This window comes from Camarhynchus parvulus, chromosome 5 (assembly GCF_901933205.1).
Source record: "Camarhynchus parvulus chromosome 5, STF_HiC, whole genome shotgun sequence".
Classification (NCBI taxonomy): domain Eukaryota; kingdom Metazoa; phylum Chordata; class Aves; order Passeriformes; family Thraupidae; genus Camarhynchus; species Camarhynchus parvulus.
The window spans coordinates 27048379-27067233 of record NC_044575.1 but is presented as its reverse complement, the minus strand read 5'-3'; the positions used below and the strand labels follow the sequence as shown (position 1 = coordinate 27067233).

General features: G+C 38.3%; 1 protein-coding gene across 7 annotated transcripts in view; it reads left to right on the top strand.

Annotated features, from left to right (window-relative positions):
* SIPA1L1 (signal induced proliferation associated 1 like 1) overlaps positions 1-18855 on the top strand; it is a 200914-nt gene that overhangs the window by 129017 nt on the left and 53042 nt on the right. For all 7 annotated transcript variants that reach the window (XM_030949104.1, XM_030949103.1, XM_030949098.1 and 4 more), the window contains 4 exons: positions 1432-3252; positions 10693-10823; positions 11442-11630; positions 17855-18029. In XM_030949104.1, coding sequence (XP_030804964.1) covers positions 1755-3252; positions 10693-10823; positions 11442-11630; positions 17855-18029 — 1993 coding nt within the window. In that variant the 5' untranslated portion in view covers positions 1432-1754. The remainder of the gene's footprint in view (positions 1-1431; positions 3253-10692; positions 10824-11441; positions 11631-17854; positions 18030-18855) is intronic.

Here is an 18855-nt window from a genome sequence, read left to right as displayed (position 1 = left end):
TCAAACCATTCCATGATTGTAAGACTGAAGCAGCATTACAAGGAGAAGAGCTGTATTTATGTAAATGCCTGTGCAAATATAGTTGTGCCCTGGGTGACTCGCACTGTTCTTGTTACGTGTGATGCAGTCAGCTTGCATTTTAAGTATTCCTTATGTGTTGAGCTTTATATTAAGAGCAGCTATTTTAAAGAAGTGCTTTATATGGCAAGTGAAATTTAAACATGCTGCCTTTGGAGGCAGTAAGTGCCCTCGCTTGGTATTTAATTAGTGTGGTGCAAAGTACTGTAGTTCTGAGATTGCAGAAAGTGCTGGTTTTCCTGGAAGCATCAGAAAGCCTTGATTTTAGACAATACTGTATTGTCAATGCTGTGCTGGTTCAGCAGCATCTCTGCACACATTTGGCAAATATTTAAAGAACACATTTTGTGTGATTGGTTCAGCCTTTGAAAATTATTAACTTCTTTGTGTTAAAGGATGTACACAGCAATGCAAGATTTTATCTTGACAATCCCATGCTTTTGTCTTCTACCAGCAAGGATATATTTGTGGATTATGTTTTTTTAGCTCCTCAAAGGGCAGTGTACTAAAAGCTTTGTAATCACTTCTGTACTGATGAGGTATGGGAAAGCATTTAATTTCTGTGACTTTGTGAAGCTGGAATAATACAGGAGCTGTGGTAGGCAAAATTTTATTAGCCAGGGAGATAAATGAAACTTTTCATATGAAGTTACTTAAAAGTATGTATTTCTATTTAGCTTTAACCTTTTTATATGTTGTAAACTCTGGTCAGGGGTAGTACATGCTTTCTGGACTATGCAGCTAATGTGCAGATGAGGCTGTGCAAAGCACAAAATAAATGTTGTTGACAACCATCCTCTCTAACAATTTTATACACTTTCTTCTAATTAGCTTCCCCCCCTTTTTTTAATTAACATATCAGGTATTTACATTAATGGGAAAGTTGAATAGGTAGTGTTAATACCTAATGGCAGCCAAGGATGTATGACTTGTAAATGGTAAATTCTTTGAAGTGATTATAAAAATTGGAGTCCTGACCTGGCTCTTTTATAATTTCTCTGGGAAATGTATGCTGTATGTGTCCTTAGCTGAGAAACTCCCTACTAGTGCTTTGTAACACTGTTCACTAACCCAGCTAAAAAGTACCACTAATCAATTCAGAAGGAAAAATTTGTATTTGTTGGAATCAGAACCCAGCGTTATTTTTTCAGAAGGCAACCCAACAATACCTAGAAAACTCATCACCACCATGTAACACAGTGCTGCATTTTTGCGATGATGATCAATGTGATTCAAAAACATGTTTCTTAAAAATATTAATTATGTGCAATAATTACCTTGATAGTACCAGTTACCAAAAAAGTTCTGTGTTAAGGAATTAATTATTTTTTCTCTCTTTTTTTTCTGTTCTAGGCTTAAAAGAAGCATAAGCCATTCAATTACACCTCTGACATTTTGGAGCTCAAGTGATGTTAAAACTATTTGAATGTATTGGAGCATGGCTGCTTCTTAAAATGCAAAAGTTAAAGGAAATTATTGCTTATCAAAACCTACTGAATATCTGAATTTTCTGGACATTCAGCATTTAACTGTGTCCTTAAATGTCAGTGACTAAGATCTCATGCAACCATTGTATATTTTGGAGACTATTCTCCAGAAGAGAACTGTGCATTTAAAAAGCAGAAATGACTGTGGGCTTTTTTGGAACTTACTAAGGTTGAACATACTGAAAGACCATGACCAGCTTGAAGCGGTCCCAGACCGAAAGGGCTGTTGCCACTGGGGTATCAGTCGGAACAGATGGCACCTCAAAAGTCCACTCGGATGACTTCTACATGAGGCGCTTTAGGTCACAGAATGGCAGCTTAGGATCTGCAGTCATGGCGCCAGTTGGACCTCCTCGCAATGAGAGCTCCCATCATGTTACCTCTACCCCTGGAGTCCCTAAAATGGGGGTCAGGGCAAGGATTGCTGATTGGCCCCCAAGGAAGGAGAACATCAAGGAGACAAGCAGATCTAGTCAAGATATTGAAACGTCAAGTTGCCTTGACAGCATGTCTTCTAAAAGCAGTCCTGGGAGTCAGGGAAGTTCTGTTAACCTGAATGCTAGTGATTCTGTTATGTTAAAGAGCATCCAGAGCACACTTAAAAACAAGACCAGACAATCTGAGAATCTAGACTCCAGGTTTCTTACACCTGATGGCTATCCCAGTTCCCCAAGGAAAGCTCTTCGCAGAATACGACAGCGCAGCAACAGCGACATCACCATAAGTGAGCTTGACGTGGATAGTTTTGATGAATGTATTTCACCCACATTTAAATCTGGACCATCTCTGCACAGAGAGTATGGCAGCACATCTTCCATAGATAAGCAAGGAACTTCAGGGGAAAGTTTTTTTGACTTATTGAAGGGCTATAAAGATGAAAAGTCTGATCAGAGAAGCCCAGGCTCAACTAAACTCGGTGAGCTTCTGATTGCCAGTGGAAGCAAGGGTTCAGGATTCTCTCTAGATGTGATAGACGGACCTATTACTCAAAGGGAAAACCTGAGACTCTTTAAGGAAAGGGAGAAGCCACTCAAGAGACGCTCAAAATCAGAGACAGGAGATTCATCTATTTTTCGTAAGCTGCGTAATGCCAAAGGTGAAGGGGAACTTGGGAAGTCTTCAGATCTTGAAGACAACAGGTCTGAAGATAGCATTAAGCCTTGGACTTGTCCAAAGTGTTTTGCTCATTATGATGTACAGAGTATTTTATTTGATTTAAATGAAGCAGCAATCAATAGGCATAATGTTATTAAAAGAAGGAACACAACGACAGGTGCATCTGCTGCTGCTGTAGCATCACTTGTCTCTGGACCCTTGTCCCATTCTGCAAGTTTCAATTCTCCAATGGGCAGCACTGAAGACCTGAATTCAAAAGGAAGTCTTAATATGGACCAGGGGGATGATAAAAGCAATGAACTAGTGATGAGTTGTCCTTATTTTCGTAATGAGATTGGTGGGGAAGGGGAAAGGAAGATCAGCCTTTCCAAATCTAATTCAGGTTCCTTCAGTGGATGTGAAAGTGCCTCATTTGAGTCGACTCTGAGTTCTCATTGCACAAATGCTGGGGTTGCAGTTCTGGAAGTTCCCAAGGAGAATCTGATTTTACATCTAGACAGAGTGAAAAGATACATCGTTGAACATGTAGACCTTGGCGCATATTACTATCGAAAATTCTTCTACCAGAAAGGTAGGTAAATTGTATTTCTCCTTGAGCTTTAAGAATGACTTTTTGTTTTCCGAACATGCAAAATCCAGTTGATACTTAATAGTATTTGCAAGAATTAGGGATTTCTTCAATGGTGTGTGCAAATCTAATAGTCTTTCAGAGTGTTAGAGTATAAGAATGTTGAGGATTTTATTGCTGATAGCTATGGTAGCAATGGCTACAAAATATGAATGTCTTGAAACACAGCTTTGGGTATCCATAGGAGTGGGCAGGGGTTGACACTTGAAAGATTGAAACAAGAAAATCCTAAAATACGAGAACTTTCTTCCCACTGTACCAGGAGTTGATTTACTGAGAATTTAATGGAATATGCATGTTAAATGGGTAGCATTTACAATAATCTTTGGGCATACTAATTAACTTAATAATCCATTTCAAAAATTTTCAAAATGAATAATACAGAAATGAAGACATGTATAGATATAACTTTATATACACACCCAAATAACTGTGTTTCAATGCCAACAGTATATCTGAAAAACCAGAGTGCAGTTCTCTTATCACATGGTTCTGCCCTGAAACCAAGGATTATAATTTCCATTGGATGTATATGGGAGGGACAAAAAAAGCCCAAAGCAACAGATCAAAGCCTTTTGACCTATAGAAAAGAGCATGCCCCAAACATTACCCAGATACTCCCCCTCTCTGTCCCCCCAGTCAAAATAATACTCACACTGGAGGTACAGATCTCCCTCTCATGATTCTGAAAATGATCAAAAAGGATTGCAGACCAAAGTCTTTTAAAAGAGTTCAGTCTACAGGACTGTGTTGTATTTTCTGATGGATAGAGCTGTTCTGATGACTGACCTGGAGAGTGCTTGTTCCTTACCTTTCAATGATCAGGGTTGGTTTCTGCTCTTCAGTGAATGCAGGTCAAAAGAGCTTGTTTCTCACATACAAAAGCAACAGGGATGCTTGGTTGGAATTAAAGTGATGGTCTTAAAAAGAAAAAGCTTACGCTTCTTAACTGCATGTTATTGCTAATAATCTCATTTCCCATTTTTCTCTTGCCTTCAAAATATGTCCATCTCTCACCTCTTCCTCCCTGCATTGCCCATTGTTTAGGTGGCTCTTGTTACTCTTTCTGTAGTCTCCTCTTTCTGCATTCTTTCTAGGGCTGAGAGGTAGCCTTTGCTCCATGTTTTTTGAGAGTGCTGATCCATATCCTTTGGAGACATAGGAGTTAGGAAAAATAATGGTTTCCTGGCAAAAGTAAGCTAGATGTGTGCTACAGGATAAGGTATGTTTAGAGGGGAGAGCCTGAGGTTTGTGACCTTTGGGATTATCTTCCTCTCTGTCCCCCTCTGGAGCAATTTGATTCCTTATCAGTCTAGTGAGTTTTGCAATCAGCAACTAAAGTTTCATGTTACAGCTGACCTGATTTACAGCATTTCAGCCCCAAGAGGGGCAGACATTATTCCTCCCCCTTCCTTGTATTGGTTCTCTTGTTTTCAGAGAACTTGATAAACCAGTTGAGTTTACTGAACAAGCAAGCAGAATTCTTGCCATCACAATAAATTTGGGGTTTACTGCTTGACTGTTTCTCTCCAGTTCTGGTGAGGGATATTATTATTTCCTTGCAGTCAGAGAAGTGCCAAAGCCATATGGCCAGATAAGGGATGGAAGTGAACAGCAGAGGAGGAAGGAGGTGTGAGTGAAATTTCAGCCTTTAGGCAAAACCAGTTTATTGGTTAGCCTTCTCCTTAAGGGAAGCCACACCCTCTTGCTACTACAGTTCCAGTGACCATTACATTTCCATTATTTTTTAGATATAATTAGGAAGAATTGATAAACTCTACATAATCTAGTCCTAAGGGTACTGCTGAGGGGCAGCCAGATATAAAAATGTGTGTTATGGAGTAGGATTGGATGGGGAGAAGAAGCTGTGATTTTTTTTTTTCCTTAAGCAATAAAACGGGTTTTAAATTCACTTTTGTGTTCAGTTCAGCAGAGTCCAAACCAGGGGTGTTGTTTCTTCCAGAGATTTTTATCTTAAAAGCTGTACTTTAGAAGCCTCTTTAGATATCCCAAATCCCAGTTTTCTACAAGTACAGAACACGTTTTGTTGACCACCCAGATTATCATCGTTCCCTGAGCAAACTTTAGACTAAGCTGATGAGGTGGGATAGTGAGAAAATTTGAAGCAGCATAATGGGGGAAAAAAATCTAGGAAGCCAGTTGTAACTGAATTTTTTATGTAACATGAAGCAAGTAATGATGCAGAAATTTTTTTGCTGGAAGAGGAAGTTGGATTTTTATGATGTTATGAATGGAACAGATAGTGCCAAAAGACAAGTTTCAGTAGGATCAGCTCATCAAGTCAGTAGGCTTTGTATAATTTTATGGTCTTGAAAGTATTCTTACATTAATTCTGATTTGACAACATTACCTTTTAAAGATCTCAAACTGGGCAAATGCCATGGACTTGAAGAACACCTAGTAACCTTAGAGCTTGCAAAGAATAAAAAGAAATGTTCCAGAGAATTGTAAGCTGAGTTGGTTTTCATTCCAACTGGAAATAACAAAGAAGGTAATTTGGAACTATATCAATAAAGAACTGCCAGTTAAAAATCATCAATGATGCCAGTCAGCATGATTTCATTAAAAATGTCTTGTCACATAAAAGAAAAAAAACACAGTTAATCTTGTGTCTTAAAAAAAAAAGATGAAAGACGTTGAATTCATGTAGGTCCTTTTAATTTCTTCAAGGTAATTTGGTGAAATGCTGATGGTAACTCGTCTGAAGTCTTTAATTATATGAAATCAATAGTTCATTTTTTACAGGTACTGTTACTTAGATGATAGATCCATCTCAAGTTTTAGCAGTGTATGGAGGAAGGATAAGTGAGCTTCCAGTATTACTAACATGGTCTAAATTAATTCAAATATTTTAATCTAGTTAGTGTAAAATGTTTGCATGTGACGTTTATGAATGAGTCTTGTATAAGTTTAATGAATGCAAATGGATGACTTTTTGTATGTAAAGGAAATTGGTCCCTCTAAAAAGTAGTGGAATTGATAAACAGCATTCTGGCCTGGTGTCCAGACTTCTAAATGTGAAAATACTGGTGGAGACAAATCATACTTAGAAAAAGATATTGGGAAGAGAACTTTATAATGGCAGGCTGAATTCAGTTTCTCCACTTTATATCTGAACTAATTGTGCAGACTCCCTTTGTACTCAGTGCAGAGAAATGAACCTTGCAGGATCTTATGAATTTCAGTCACTTCTCTCAATTCACTAACAGAAGCTCATGCGCAACTAACTCGCATGGAAATGTTTATTTTTATAGGAAATGAATGCTCCTCTTATGATGCACAAAATGTATTTACAAGGTGGTTAAATAATGGTGTGTTTTAAAAGGTCTATTTAATAGAAGGTCTTAACCAAAAGTTTGAAGTCTAGACATTTATAAGTTAAGCTTGTGCATAAAAAAAGAGGGAGAGGATGAAGCCAGCGCAAGAGCCAATTTGTGAAAGTTGCAGATGTATTTATTAAAGACTTATTTACAAGCAATATTAAAATCACACAGAGAGAAAAATTTGTTTCTGTCAGCTTGTCTGAGTGCAGTTCAGGAAAGAGGGCATGTCACTCCAGAGGAGCAGTCTGTTTGCTCTGTCCCCATAATTGGTCTGGGAGTTAGTTCTCATGGAAAGAACCAAGAGCATCTGTTTTGCTTCCATCCTTCTCATGCAGTAGTTGGTAATGTTGCCATTTGGGACAAATGTTAGTTACTGGCTTAGAATGAAAGACTTGACTGGGAAGTAAATAGTTTCCTGAACTGGTTTTATAACAAATGAGCTGTTGGTTAGCTTTCCTTTAACTGTTGTCAGCCAGTAAAAATACCCTTTTCCCTAATGCTTTTAATTGCTGCCTATTGTGTCCAAGAGTTGATGCCTTTCAAGTATGTGGCTAGACTTGCAGAGCTCCCAAAATGCTGCCTGCCCTTTTGTCTCCAGAGAAGTACTGGGCAGGGTTTTCCAGTACTGTAAATGCTGAGCTAGGATTAGAGGAAAATACTTCATGTGAGTTTCATTCAGAAGAGAAATGTATGGGGTTTTTATTTCTAGTCCAATTACACAGAATATCATTTGGACATGATATCTAAAGGGAAATATGATGAAAGCACAAAAGAACTTTTTCAGTTAAAATAAAGTGCATTTACTTGGATTTCCATTGCAAAGGAAACTCATAAATATCTGCCAAGAAAATAAGTATTTTACCTTTGGTTCTTTCACAGGAAGTATCTTTTGAGTTATATGATAGATATTTAACTATTTTTAAAAATATGTATCTTTTTTTTAATGACCAGCTACAATCAAGTCATCTTTTTTTTTTTCGGTATGGATTTATAAGTTAATTTATGGTGGCTGCTAGTTGTCCTGATTGTCTGTTAATTAAATGATCTTTCAACAGTTGTTTAGATTAAATGTCAAGCTTGAGAAATGTTGTTTCCAATTAGCTTCTGTGTGGTGTGGGGAAATAAGCTGTCTTCTATGGTATTCATGTTTGACATCAAGTTCCTGAATTATAATTGTGACATAGCCCTTACTTTCCCAATAAAACAACTAATTAGCTCCCTTTACACTGCATATTAAGCTTTTTGCACTTTAATCCTGCTGCTGCTTTTCCTGCACTGGAGAGAGAAAAATTTTGGGTGTAAGGAGATTCAAATTTTAAGGGAAAATCAGTTGGAAGTACAAGAAAGTGTATGAGAAGGAAAAGTAGTCAGGTACAGGGATATATATTGTAGCTTGTGGAATGAATACAGAGGTGGGGTTTAGGGGAGGAGGAAGAAGGAAGATAAAGAACGAACAACCCAGTAGTAAATGTAGAGTAGAGGAGAGGGCAAAGGATGTGCAAAGGAGAGCAAGAAAGAGACTGCCTGCCCAGTGCAGACCGAAGGAAAAGGAATAGAAGACATTTCCTCTTAGCAGAGAAGTGTGGAGTTCCACACTACTTCATGCATTTTTCCAGAGCAATAGGAGCTAATTAAAAAGCTTAATCAAATGATACAGAATTGTGTATGTGTATGCAGTTTCAAACATTCCTCTTGCCACCCTTCTTAAATGTGTTTTCAAGATGTAGAATAATTTCTCCTGAGAAAACTTTCTATCTGAATTGCAGGCTAGAGTGATTGCAGAGTACACAAGTTTTACCATCTGTGTGGCTGTCAGTACACTAAACTAATGAATTGTTTGGACCCTTCTAGTATGCATGACCTCCATATCTTTTTTCTTTAAGTTTTTCAATCATAAAAGCAAAGCCACATCACTGTTTTTAAGTCACTAAGCATTTTAGTGTGGAGATGTCCAAGTTACGTCAAGTTTTGGAGCTGTATAATATATTGATTCAAAAATTAGTCTAACTTTCCCCAAGACTGTGCTGCTTCTGCATTGACCTTGTCTGCCATAAACTGTTTGGTGAGCTATCAACATCCTGACAAAAACCAAACTAAGTAATGCAGGAGAAAGAGAGGCTAGGGTGCTAGTAAGATAGTTTGAAGTTTTGAACAGCAGAACATCTCTGACATTTACAGGCCTCATATTTGTGGACTAGTATGAAAATGTAGAGTTATATGGATAATATAATTTGTTACTAATTTTCCCACTCACAGGTCAGCCACCCAAAGTTTAATGACAATATTTACAGAATATTCCAAGAGATACTGAAAGAATTTTGAATTTTAATTACCTTTGTTTAAAGTATTGGCTTTTCATAACTGGCAGACAAATTTGGTAGAAAGCAAGTCTTCTAGTGCTGCAAGCATGTCTCTAATGCTGTCTTGCATGCTCTGAAATCTTAAACAGAAGACACTGAGTGAAGGATAATAAAATACCAGACACTGGGGACTTGACTAGAACCCCCAGGGGCTTAAAGTGCTGGACAGCTGTGTGAAAGCGCTTAGTATGTTGGAGGGAGATTTGTAAGAACCAGTAACTGTAAGTTTTAAAAGAATTAGAGTAAAAAATGAGGCTCCTAATTTTTTAACTGTATTATTAATTGGAAAAATGATTGCCATTCATTTTAGATGGAGTGTATTTCAATATCTGTTTTTATTATCTTTAAAGATGCAGTTCTTGATGATTTTAAAATACTTTACATTTTCTCTCTGTAGTAGAATAGCTCATATTGGACTGCTCCTAAAGTTCTTACTTAAAATTGTTGTTTTAAGAATGACAGGTAATCTATATGTAGTAAAGGCAATATGGTTACATTTCCTGTCAGGGCAGTTACATCTTTTCTTTATATCACTGAATTGCACATTTCTTTGAATTGCTGTATTTTCAGGTGATTCTAACTTTCTATTTTTGTGCATGTATAAATTAATTCCTATATGCAGCTTATGGAGACTGATGACATGGCACTTACTTTTCTTGCGCAATGCTTGACTCCAATTTTTTTACTTTTCTCTTACATTTTCTTTTAGGGAATATATGTTTAAATTCAGCAGTCACTGAAGATATTTGCAGCTTTGTTTATATGTTGCTGCATTAATGGTGATACATCTCTGTCAGGATAGTTTGTAATGCTCAAAAAGTTCTACAGAAGAGCCTTCAACATCAGTCTCTAAAATTGTTGAGCTTTGATTTTTGTAAATGTGCTTTTCTAACTTTTTTTTCATGTAAAGCTTGGCTTTACATGTCTATAGTAAGACAAATATAGAAACTGTGTTTCAAAGAATCTGGTATTCAGCTAGTGAGTGATTTCACCAATCTTGTATTCTTCTCTCTGCTGCCTTCCCCACTGGACTGGTTTTCAACTGAACTCTCAGCACTTTAAGGGTTGTTGAATACTTCACTGTTCAATATTTATGCTAGTAATTTTATTCTTGTGCTTTATTTTTCTGTGGTGCTATAATTTGATATTTTTACTGTGAACAAGCCTTTAACTTCTTTTTCAACTTCATCAGTTTTTCCCATTTTAGAACTGAGTAACGTGTATGGAAAAAGCAAAACGCAGTCAAACAAAAATAAATAATTTACATCATTTGCTAAGTACAGTTGTTTGACATTTCTATTTTAACATAGGTTGTTGAGTTTCCCACTTTGGTGCATTTAGCTTCCTTTTCTTTGTTTTTAAGGGGGGAAATTGGCAGTGCTTATTTAGTTCAATGTGAACGAAACAGATGGCAATATAAAAGCTGGTGTAAGAGGTGTATCCTGTTTTGGGCCTATTTAAGCAGATATGCCACGTTGAATTTCAGCCTTTTTGTATAAATGGAGCTCACAAGTGAAGTGAAGCACAAGAATGACATCCTGGTACCACTTGAAGACATGCTCTTATTGGCTCCATGGAGCTGGCAGTTTTATTTCCAGTGTAACAATCAAGCATGGAAATATAGTTGAAGTGTAAAAAGTAAGAGAGACTTCTATTTTTTTTTTCCTCTTATATTCAAGAACACTGGAACTATTTTGGGGCAGATGAGAACCTGGGTCCAGTAGCTGTGAGTATAAGAAGAGAGAAGCCTGAGGAAATCAAAGAAAATGGACCTCAGTACAACTACCGGATCATATTCAGAACCAGTGAGGTAAGCAGTCCAGGGGGATAGTAAAAGAAACTAGAACTGAGCAGGCAAAACCAGGTTCAAGATATGGGGGGTGTGTGTGCTTTTCAGCATTGATAATAGGTTTCTGTATAATCTGGGAACATCCTGACGGAATTATGCTAGATGTTTATCTGGCACAGAATATATGTGAGTTATTCCATAACATCCAGTACAGAGGAAATGCTGAAGGTTGTTTTGGTTAAATTTTCAGAAACTTACAGGAGATATATTAGCTAGAAGCAAGCTAAGAGGAGGGAAATTGCCTTCTTCACTTTTATGTATGGCAGTGGGTAGACCTGAGAAATGTACTTTTTACTTTTAAATGCTCTATAGTATATAAATACTGTAGTAATATTGATTTTTCCAGGTAGTAGTTTCCTGTAAAACTTAAATCTGATGAATTATTTGAAATACTCTGATTACTCTTACCAATGAGTGGAATTTTTGTGTATCAGTGTTGGTCTCATGCTAACAGAAATTTCTTAATGTCCTTGATCTCTACTGAGAATTGGAAAAATAGTATGTCTAGTTGCACTGCTATTGCTGGTCAGTCTCAGTGCATAACTCATTATATGTGCTGCTTTTCCTTTGTATGCACAGCTCATGACATTAAGAGGCTCTGTGCTGGAAGATGCTATCCCTTCTACTGCAAAGCATTGCACAGCCAGGGGACTTCCCCTAAAAGAAGTGCTGGAGTATGTGGTTCCAGAGCTGAATATCCATTGTCTAAGGCTGGCCTTCAACACCCCAAAAGTCACAGAACAGCTTATGAAGCTTGATGAGCAAGGGGTAAGTGCAGAGTTACAGAATTAAACAAAGGATCTTAATCTGTCGGATTATTGCGATGGGTTGCAAAATGATCTTTTAGGTTTATATGATTAGAGTAAGTCTGTTGAAATCTCTCATTTAAAGTAAAACTTGTCATCTGTAGGGAGAGTTATATTGCATTTATTTCCCCCAACTTTTGCAGAATATTTGGGATGTATGAAATCAAGTTCATTTCTCTGGGTAGCCTAAAGTTTTAGATTAATCTTATGGCAGTTGTTAATTGAAATTTCCTTTAAAAGAGAGTACAGCATGGTTTTTCAAAGACTGTGGGAAGGAGGGAGTACTGTTTTTATTATTGCTATTATACTAAGAAGAGAAGTCTCCCATGGTGCTAAACATTTCACTGTAATACTGCATTGGCTAAACCATGACCAGGGTGCTGCCTGTCTTGTTTTGTTTTGTTGGTGTTCTTTTTTTCTTTCCCCTGGAACAAACTACATGGCCAAATATTCTAAGACTTTCTTCATATGAATAATTTTCAATGAGGTGATAATCTCCTTGTCTTTTAAAGATGGGACCAAGACTCATTAGCACTACAGCTTTGACTTAGAAAAATGGAAGTCCATGACTCAAGTGAATTTTATGGTTATAAACTTCAACAGTGACATTTTATAGCTGTGTGTATGCCTCAGTCCTCACTGGCAACCTCTCTTCCCATGCTTCTTGAGTGGATGGACCCAGGATGGGGACTGGGTCCCTCCCACTGCAGAGATCATGTTCATGGCCACCTGATGAACTGAACGTAGGTAATGGCATTTGCATTAATGGGATGCGTCCCAGAGTCCTCAGGGAATTGGCTTAGGAGCTGCCAAGCCACTCTCCATGGCATTTGAAAAGAAATGGCAGTCCGGGGAAATCCCAGGAAACTGGAAGAGGGGAAACATTGTATCCATGTTTAAAAAGAGTAGAAAGGAAGATTCCCTGGGAGTCATCACCCTGTCAGCCTCCCCTCTGTGCCTGGGAAGGTCATGGAACAGTTCCTCCTGGAAGCTCTGCTAAGGCACACAGAGGACTGGGAGGTGGGTTTGAGACAACCAGCACAGCTTCAGTAAGGGCAAATCCTGCCTGACCAACCCAGTGGCCTTCTAAGATGGAGTAATTACATCAGTGGACAAGGGAGGGGTTATGGGTATTGTTCTTCTGGACTTCTGTAAAGCCTTGGACATGGTCCCCCACAACATCCTTCTCTATGAATTGGAGAAAGATGGATTTGATGAGTGGACTGTTAGATGGATAAGGAATTGGTTGGATGGTCACATCCAAAGGGTAATGGTCAATGGCTGAGAGTAACAGTGGACATCAGGGACAAGTGGTGTATCTCAGGTTCATAGTGGGATTTAATATCTTCATTAATGACATTGCTGAGGGTGCACTCAATCTAATTAGGAAGCTGAGTGGTGCAGTTGCCATGCTTGAATGATGGGATGCTACCCAGAGAGATGTGGACAAGCTCAGCAAGTGGCCCCATAGGAATCTCAGGAGGTTTAAGATGACCAAGGACAAGGTCCTGCACCTGGATTCTGCACCTCTGGTATTCACAGGCTGGAGACTGAACAGACTGAGAGCAGCCCTGCCCAGAGGGACTTGGGGTGCTGCTGGGTGAGAGGCTGCACATGAGCCCACCATGGGCACTCCCAGCCCAGAGAGCCAAATGTGTCCTGGGCTGCAGCCAGAGCAGCGTGGGCAGCAGGGCCAGGGAGGGGATTCTGCCCCTCTGCTCTGCTCTGCTGAGGCCCCACCTGCAGGGCTGCATCAGCTCTGGGTGCCAGCACAGGAAGGACATGGGCCTCTTGGAGTGAGTCCAGAGGAGGTCACCAAGATTAGAGGGACAGAGGGTCTCTACTGTGAGGAAAGGCTGAGAGCACCGGGATTGTTCACCCTGTAAGAGAAGGCTTGGGGTGACCCAATTGTGGCCTTCCAGTACCTGAAGGAAGCCTGTAAGAAAGAGGGAGAAGGACTTTTTACAAGAGCACAGAGTGACAGGACAAGGAGAAATAACTAAAAACTGAAAGAGAGTAGGTTTAGAGTAGGTATTAGGAGGAAGTTCTTTGCTGTGAGGGTGGTGAGAGCTGGAACAGGTTGTCCAGAGAAGCTGTGAATGCCCCGTTACTGGAGATGTTCAAGGCCAGGTTGGATGGTGCTCTGAGTCTAGTGAGAGGTGTCCCTGACCATGGCAGGGGGATTGGGGCTGGATGATCTGTAAGGTCCCCTTCCAACCCAAACCACTCTATAATCTAATGACATCTAAGAAAACTGTGAGGTTAAATTATCCTTAGTTCATATCCTGTATGTTATTAAGCTCCCATAGTATGGCTTTCTAATACTTAAGCTTTTGAAAATCATTAGGGGCAAGTGATAGTTGAATTTTTATTATATGCATCAAAGTATTTTCTGTTTTTGTGGTAATGAAACAGTTTGACACTTCTAGCAAAAAAGATAAGTACACTCTGTACTAATTAGAAGCTGCATTTTTTCAATTCTAAGCTAACAAAAATTGGGTAGCAGCTGCTCTACTAATTAAGTGCACAGAATGTTGATCACTACTTCTTGCTGAGTGCCACACTTTCATTACAGCATGAGCAGGTGCCTGTTTGATATAGCAGATAAAATGTTTTGTAAATTTAAGAGTTAAGATTATAAAGTCACCTTTAGCCTGACTTAGCCATTAAATTTCACCCAGGAATCCCTTCACTGAGCCAAATGTGTACACATTGGTTTTCATTAGAATAAGATGTCTTTTTTTATATTTGAGTGAGGTCTTAAAGCAGTTGCTTGTTTTCATGTTTAAGAATTCGCACTTCTTTATATAAATTTATCTGCCTTCAGCTTTAAGACTTCTGATATTTTTCCCTGCTACATTTTTAAAAGTCATTTTGGTGTGAGATTTTTTTCCAGCAAAGGTTTTTGTATGCAGTGATTATATCATCTGTTGGTCTTGTTTATGATAAACTAAACAGATTGCACTTTTCAAGTCTTTCACTGCAACATATTTTCTCTGCATTTCATATCACTCTTATGGCTGAGCTCTGTCTCTTCTACTCTTTCAATATCTGCATATGTCATTCAGTGCTAGAATGGGAATATTTTTCTTGCCCTAGTTTTGTAGTGGTGATGTCTGTGAAAGTTGCTTGTTCCTTACTTCCTCTTAGATTTCTAGAGTGGTAACATCTGCTGTTCATACATATGGTCCACACTGCTTGTCACCTAGCTGTTCTTTTATTGGATTTATTAAAATGCATTCATTTGAATAGTTCTGTGTTAAACAGCAATCCAGTCATTTCCTAGGGCTGCACTGCCTTCTTTGCTAATCACCTTCTACTAATCTTTGTCTTGAATGCAGAACTCATGGTAGGTTACTCTAAGTTTGCTTCCAAATATGATTTAAAAATTTGAATATTAGGGCAATTACTGATTTATTTCAGTTGAAGCTAATCTTTATGGCAATTCCTCATTCACACAAATACTGTGAAATGTCACTTGGTTCTTAATATAATTCCTGGTTCATAATAGAAACTTGCTGACTGATTAAATCCAAGCTATACTTTCTGCTGTCTTTACTGGGTGCTAGATAAATACTTAAAGTGCACTTTTCCCATTTATATAAATATGTAAATACTTTCAGATTATTAAAATGAAGATGTTACTTTAGTAGTTTTACCACAACAGAATTCATGCTTCAACTTGTTTTTTAGCTTTTTCTTGTAGTTAATATACTTCTGAAGACTAGGTTTATCAGAAGGTTTAATAATGGGGACTGTATGCTGTTCCCAGATCTGCTCTTTTTGATTCAGAAATGCCAACTTGTGTTGTCCTTAAGGAAACTTTTTTTTTTTTCCAAAAATTAGCAAATCTAAGAACACAGCTAGAAGGCATATGCTGCTCTTTGCATAGTCCTTGTTTAGTTGACATTTTCAAAGCAATAAAGCACGGTTGTTTGCTTGCTCATTGGTGCTGCAGATCCCATTTATATTTATGCCCTTGAAAATACTTCCTTCACCTAAAGTTGAAGCTTAAATAGTGCAAGTGTGCTTCATGAGAATAATTTTCTTTGTCCTAACTTCTTTAAGTGAAATTACTAGAAGCTATTGTACTTGGCAGTACAGCTAAGGTGCTGTGGTTCCATGAAGCACTTGGCATCCGTCCTGTTTCTGTGGGACTGGAGAAGGCACATCTGAGCAGCAGATGCCTGAATGGTCCAAGACAGGACCTGCCACTGATAGTATGGAAAGTGATAGCAGTTGTTTGGCAGGAGTGGCAGCAGTGCTACCTCTCATTAGCCTTCCTCCCTCACCATGTGTCAGCAGGAGGCACTGGAGCAGATTGCCAAGCTGGGCATGTCCCATCCCTGAAAGTGTTAGAAGTCAAGTTGGATGTGAATTTGAGCAAGTCTGGTGCAGTAGACCAGACCTGGTCTAGTAGAAAGTGTCCCTGCTGCCCATGTCGGGACTTTAGAAACTGGATGATCCTTAAGGTCTCTTGCAACCCAAACCAGTTCATGATTTTGTGCTGTACTTGAGTTTTGTCATAAGGAATTTGGACATGTTTAGAAAACACAAGTCAGTGTGTCAGATGATAAAATAAGGGATATTCTGTAATGGGGAAAAAAAAAAGCAGTCTAGAACTGTGACTTTATATATAATGACTTCTTCAGCAGGAGTAAACAAGCCAGGTTATCCTTACTCTTCTTTTTCCCTCCTTGTTTTCCTGCTGCTAATACTTTAATCCCCATTATCATTCATCCTTGATGGTAGAGTACAGTAAAGTAGCAATGTCCTGAGTTTTTAAATTTTAAAATTTGCTTTCTTTAGAGACAGAGTAGGACCACTTCTGAGGGCCTTTGAATTATCCCACCATAAATATAATAGATTAAAATTAGTGAATTTCTGTTTCATTATGTGTCCACATCACCCTAGCAAGTTCAAAATCCTTTGCCTCATGGCTTGGGATAGAATCTGCTGAGAGCAAATTACAGTATTGAGAGCAAATTACAGTATATTCAGATAACTTTGCTTCCAGTGCCCTTGCAAATAACTGTTTTCACTTCCCACTAACCTGTAGTCCAAACTTGTGAATCTCATGCTAGTTGTGATGGATTTTCTTACAATTTCATTCTGGCATATGTGGTTAGTGTTTATTTGAAATAGAGCCTCTGCAAAAATTCATGTGTGGGAGGAAAGATTATTTACTGGGCAATAAGGATGTATTTCTACTGGATGAATTACATGCACAAACTCCAAGGCTCTCTCTTGTGCTCCTTCAGTCAGAGTTCCTGCCTGTGAAATTGGTTTTGGAGACGGCAGTAAAAGGCTGTGGATGCTGCTTTCTTCCCTTCTGTGACTTGTCTATCTGTAGTCCAGATGTAAATGATGCCAGTGTACTCCCTTTTTTGTGTGTGTGTGTATCAATTTGGAATTGGTAGAAACAGTTTGCTTTGAGGAATCACAATTGGAGTTGGGTAAAAAATTACTTTATTTACATCTTTAGCTTCTGCTATATTAGGAATATCAACTACCAAATTAGAGGGAAAATGGAAATGAAAAGCACAAGTGTATTTGAAGTTCTATGCTAGTAAATAGTACCTTCAAGGTATGACCAGCATTTTTCAATTTAGCTGGTTTTTTGTTATTATCATCCTATTTAAGTTAGGGAGAACCAACTGAATGTCATGGGTCTTTCATCATTGCTAACAGATGAATGTGCCAACAGATGAGTAATTTCTTCTCTTCAAAATGAGAGAGACTTCATTTGGTCACTTGTTTAAGAAGCAAGCACATGATGTGCCCTACCCTTCTGCATGGAAGGCTTAGCATAGGATGGCAGCCATGGTAGCAGTCAGTGAGTGCCAAGTTCCTGGCATTTCTCAGCCAGTGCTTCCCATGTGCCTCAGTGCTGGGCATTCACCTGCAAACTGTGGTGTAGTCCTCCTGGAAATAAGCAACGTTCATGTTTGTTCACTTCAGAAAGCATTTTGACATCTTCAGATTAAATCTGCCATCATCGAGGCAGTTACAGTAGAAAACAATCAGAGTATTTGGAACTAGACTAACTTCTGAAATTAGACTGAATATTAGGTATTTTTTCATTTGTGAATTATGGATTTATGAAAACGTAGGAAGTTAATTCAGTGCCTAAGTTGCTTCATCACTTGGTACACACATAAAATTTTCATCTTTTTCCTTTTGCAGTTAAGTTACCAGCTTAAGGTGGGTATCATGTACTGCAAAGCTGGGCAAAGCACAGAAGAGGAAATGTACAATAATGAATCAGCAGGTCCAGCCTTTGAGGAGTTTCTTCAGCTCTTGGGAGAGCGAGTTCGACTCAAGGGATTTGACAAGTACCGTGCTCAGCTGGATACAAAAAGTAAGACTTGTTCATTCTTTTTTTCCCCCTTAAATGAATAAAATGCTTGATATGGTTGCTAACTGCCTTTTTGAAGAATTCTTAAAGATAACATCTTAGTTGTAGGAAGGCAGTTGCTTAATATAAGTGAAAACAGAACACTTGTGTCATTTAACTGTACTCATATGGTCTCTCAACTCTGATAATAATTTGATTTTTGCGCTGATTTGGTATGAAATTATCAATAAAGCTACAACAAGAAACCAGTAATTATGGAACAATTACTGATATTGCAAATCTATCATCAGTGTGTTGTCTTAAGCTAATCAATACAACTGGTATGTCTTTTCTTTTTAAAATTATGCACTTACAGACTGTCTCCAAAATGTTTCATGAACCCATCTATGTCACTCCACCTTGAAAAGTTTATATACTGCTTTTCTGATGTCTGTTGCATGCAGTTTTTCTTCTAGGCAGTTTTGTCTTAGTCATTCTGTCAAATGTATTCCTCCCTCTGTGCTTTTTCTTTTTTGAGTTATGGAAATGAACTGGATTTGGCAGCTATGTTATCAGCTCTAACTGTACAACATATTGCAACAAAGTGCAGTGGTAAGATGATCTTGGGTGACCGTAACTATAAAAGAAACTCCCTGCATTTGGAATCAGTCATGTGAAATACCTGTTTATCAGCTAGCACATGCTGCATTCAATTTGTTGATCTGTTTGTCTTGTGTTCCTTTTCTTTGAGTACTGGAACTACAGTTCCTATGGAGATCTTTTGCTATTTGGCTGACTTGTAGCAAAGGAAATGAAATAAGGACTTTGATTCATGAAAGCTGAAAAACAT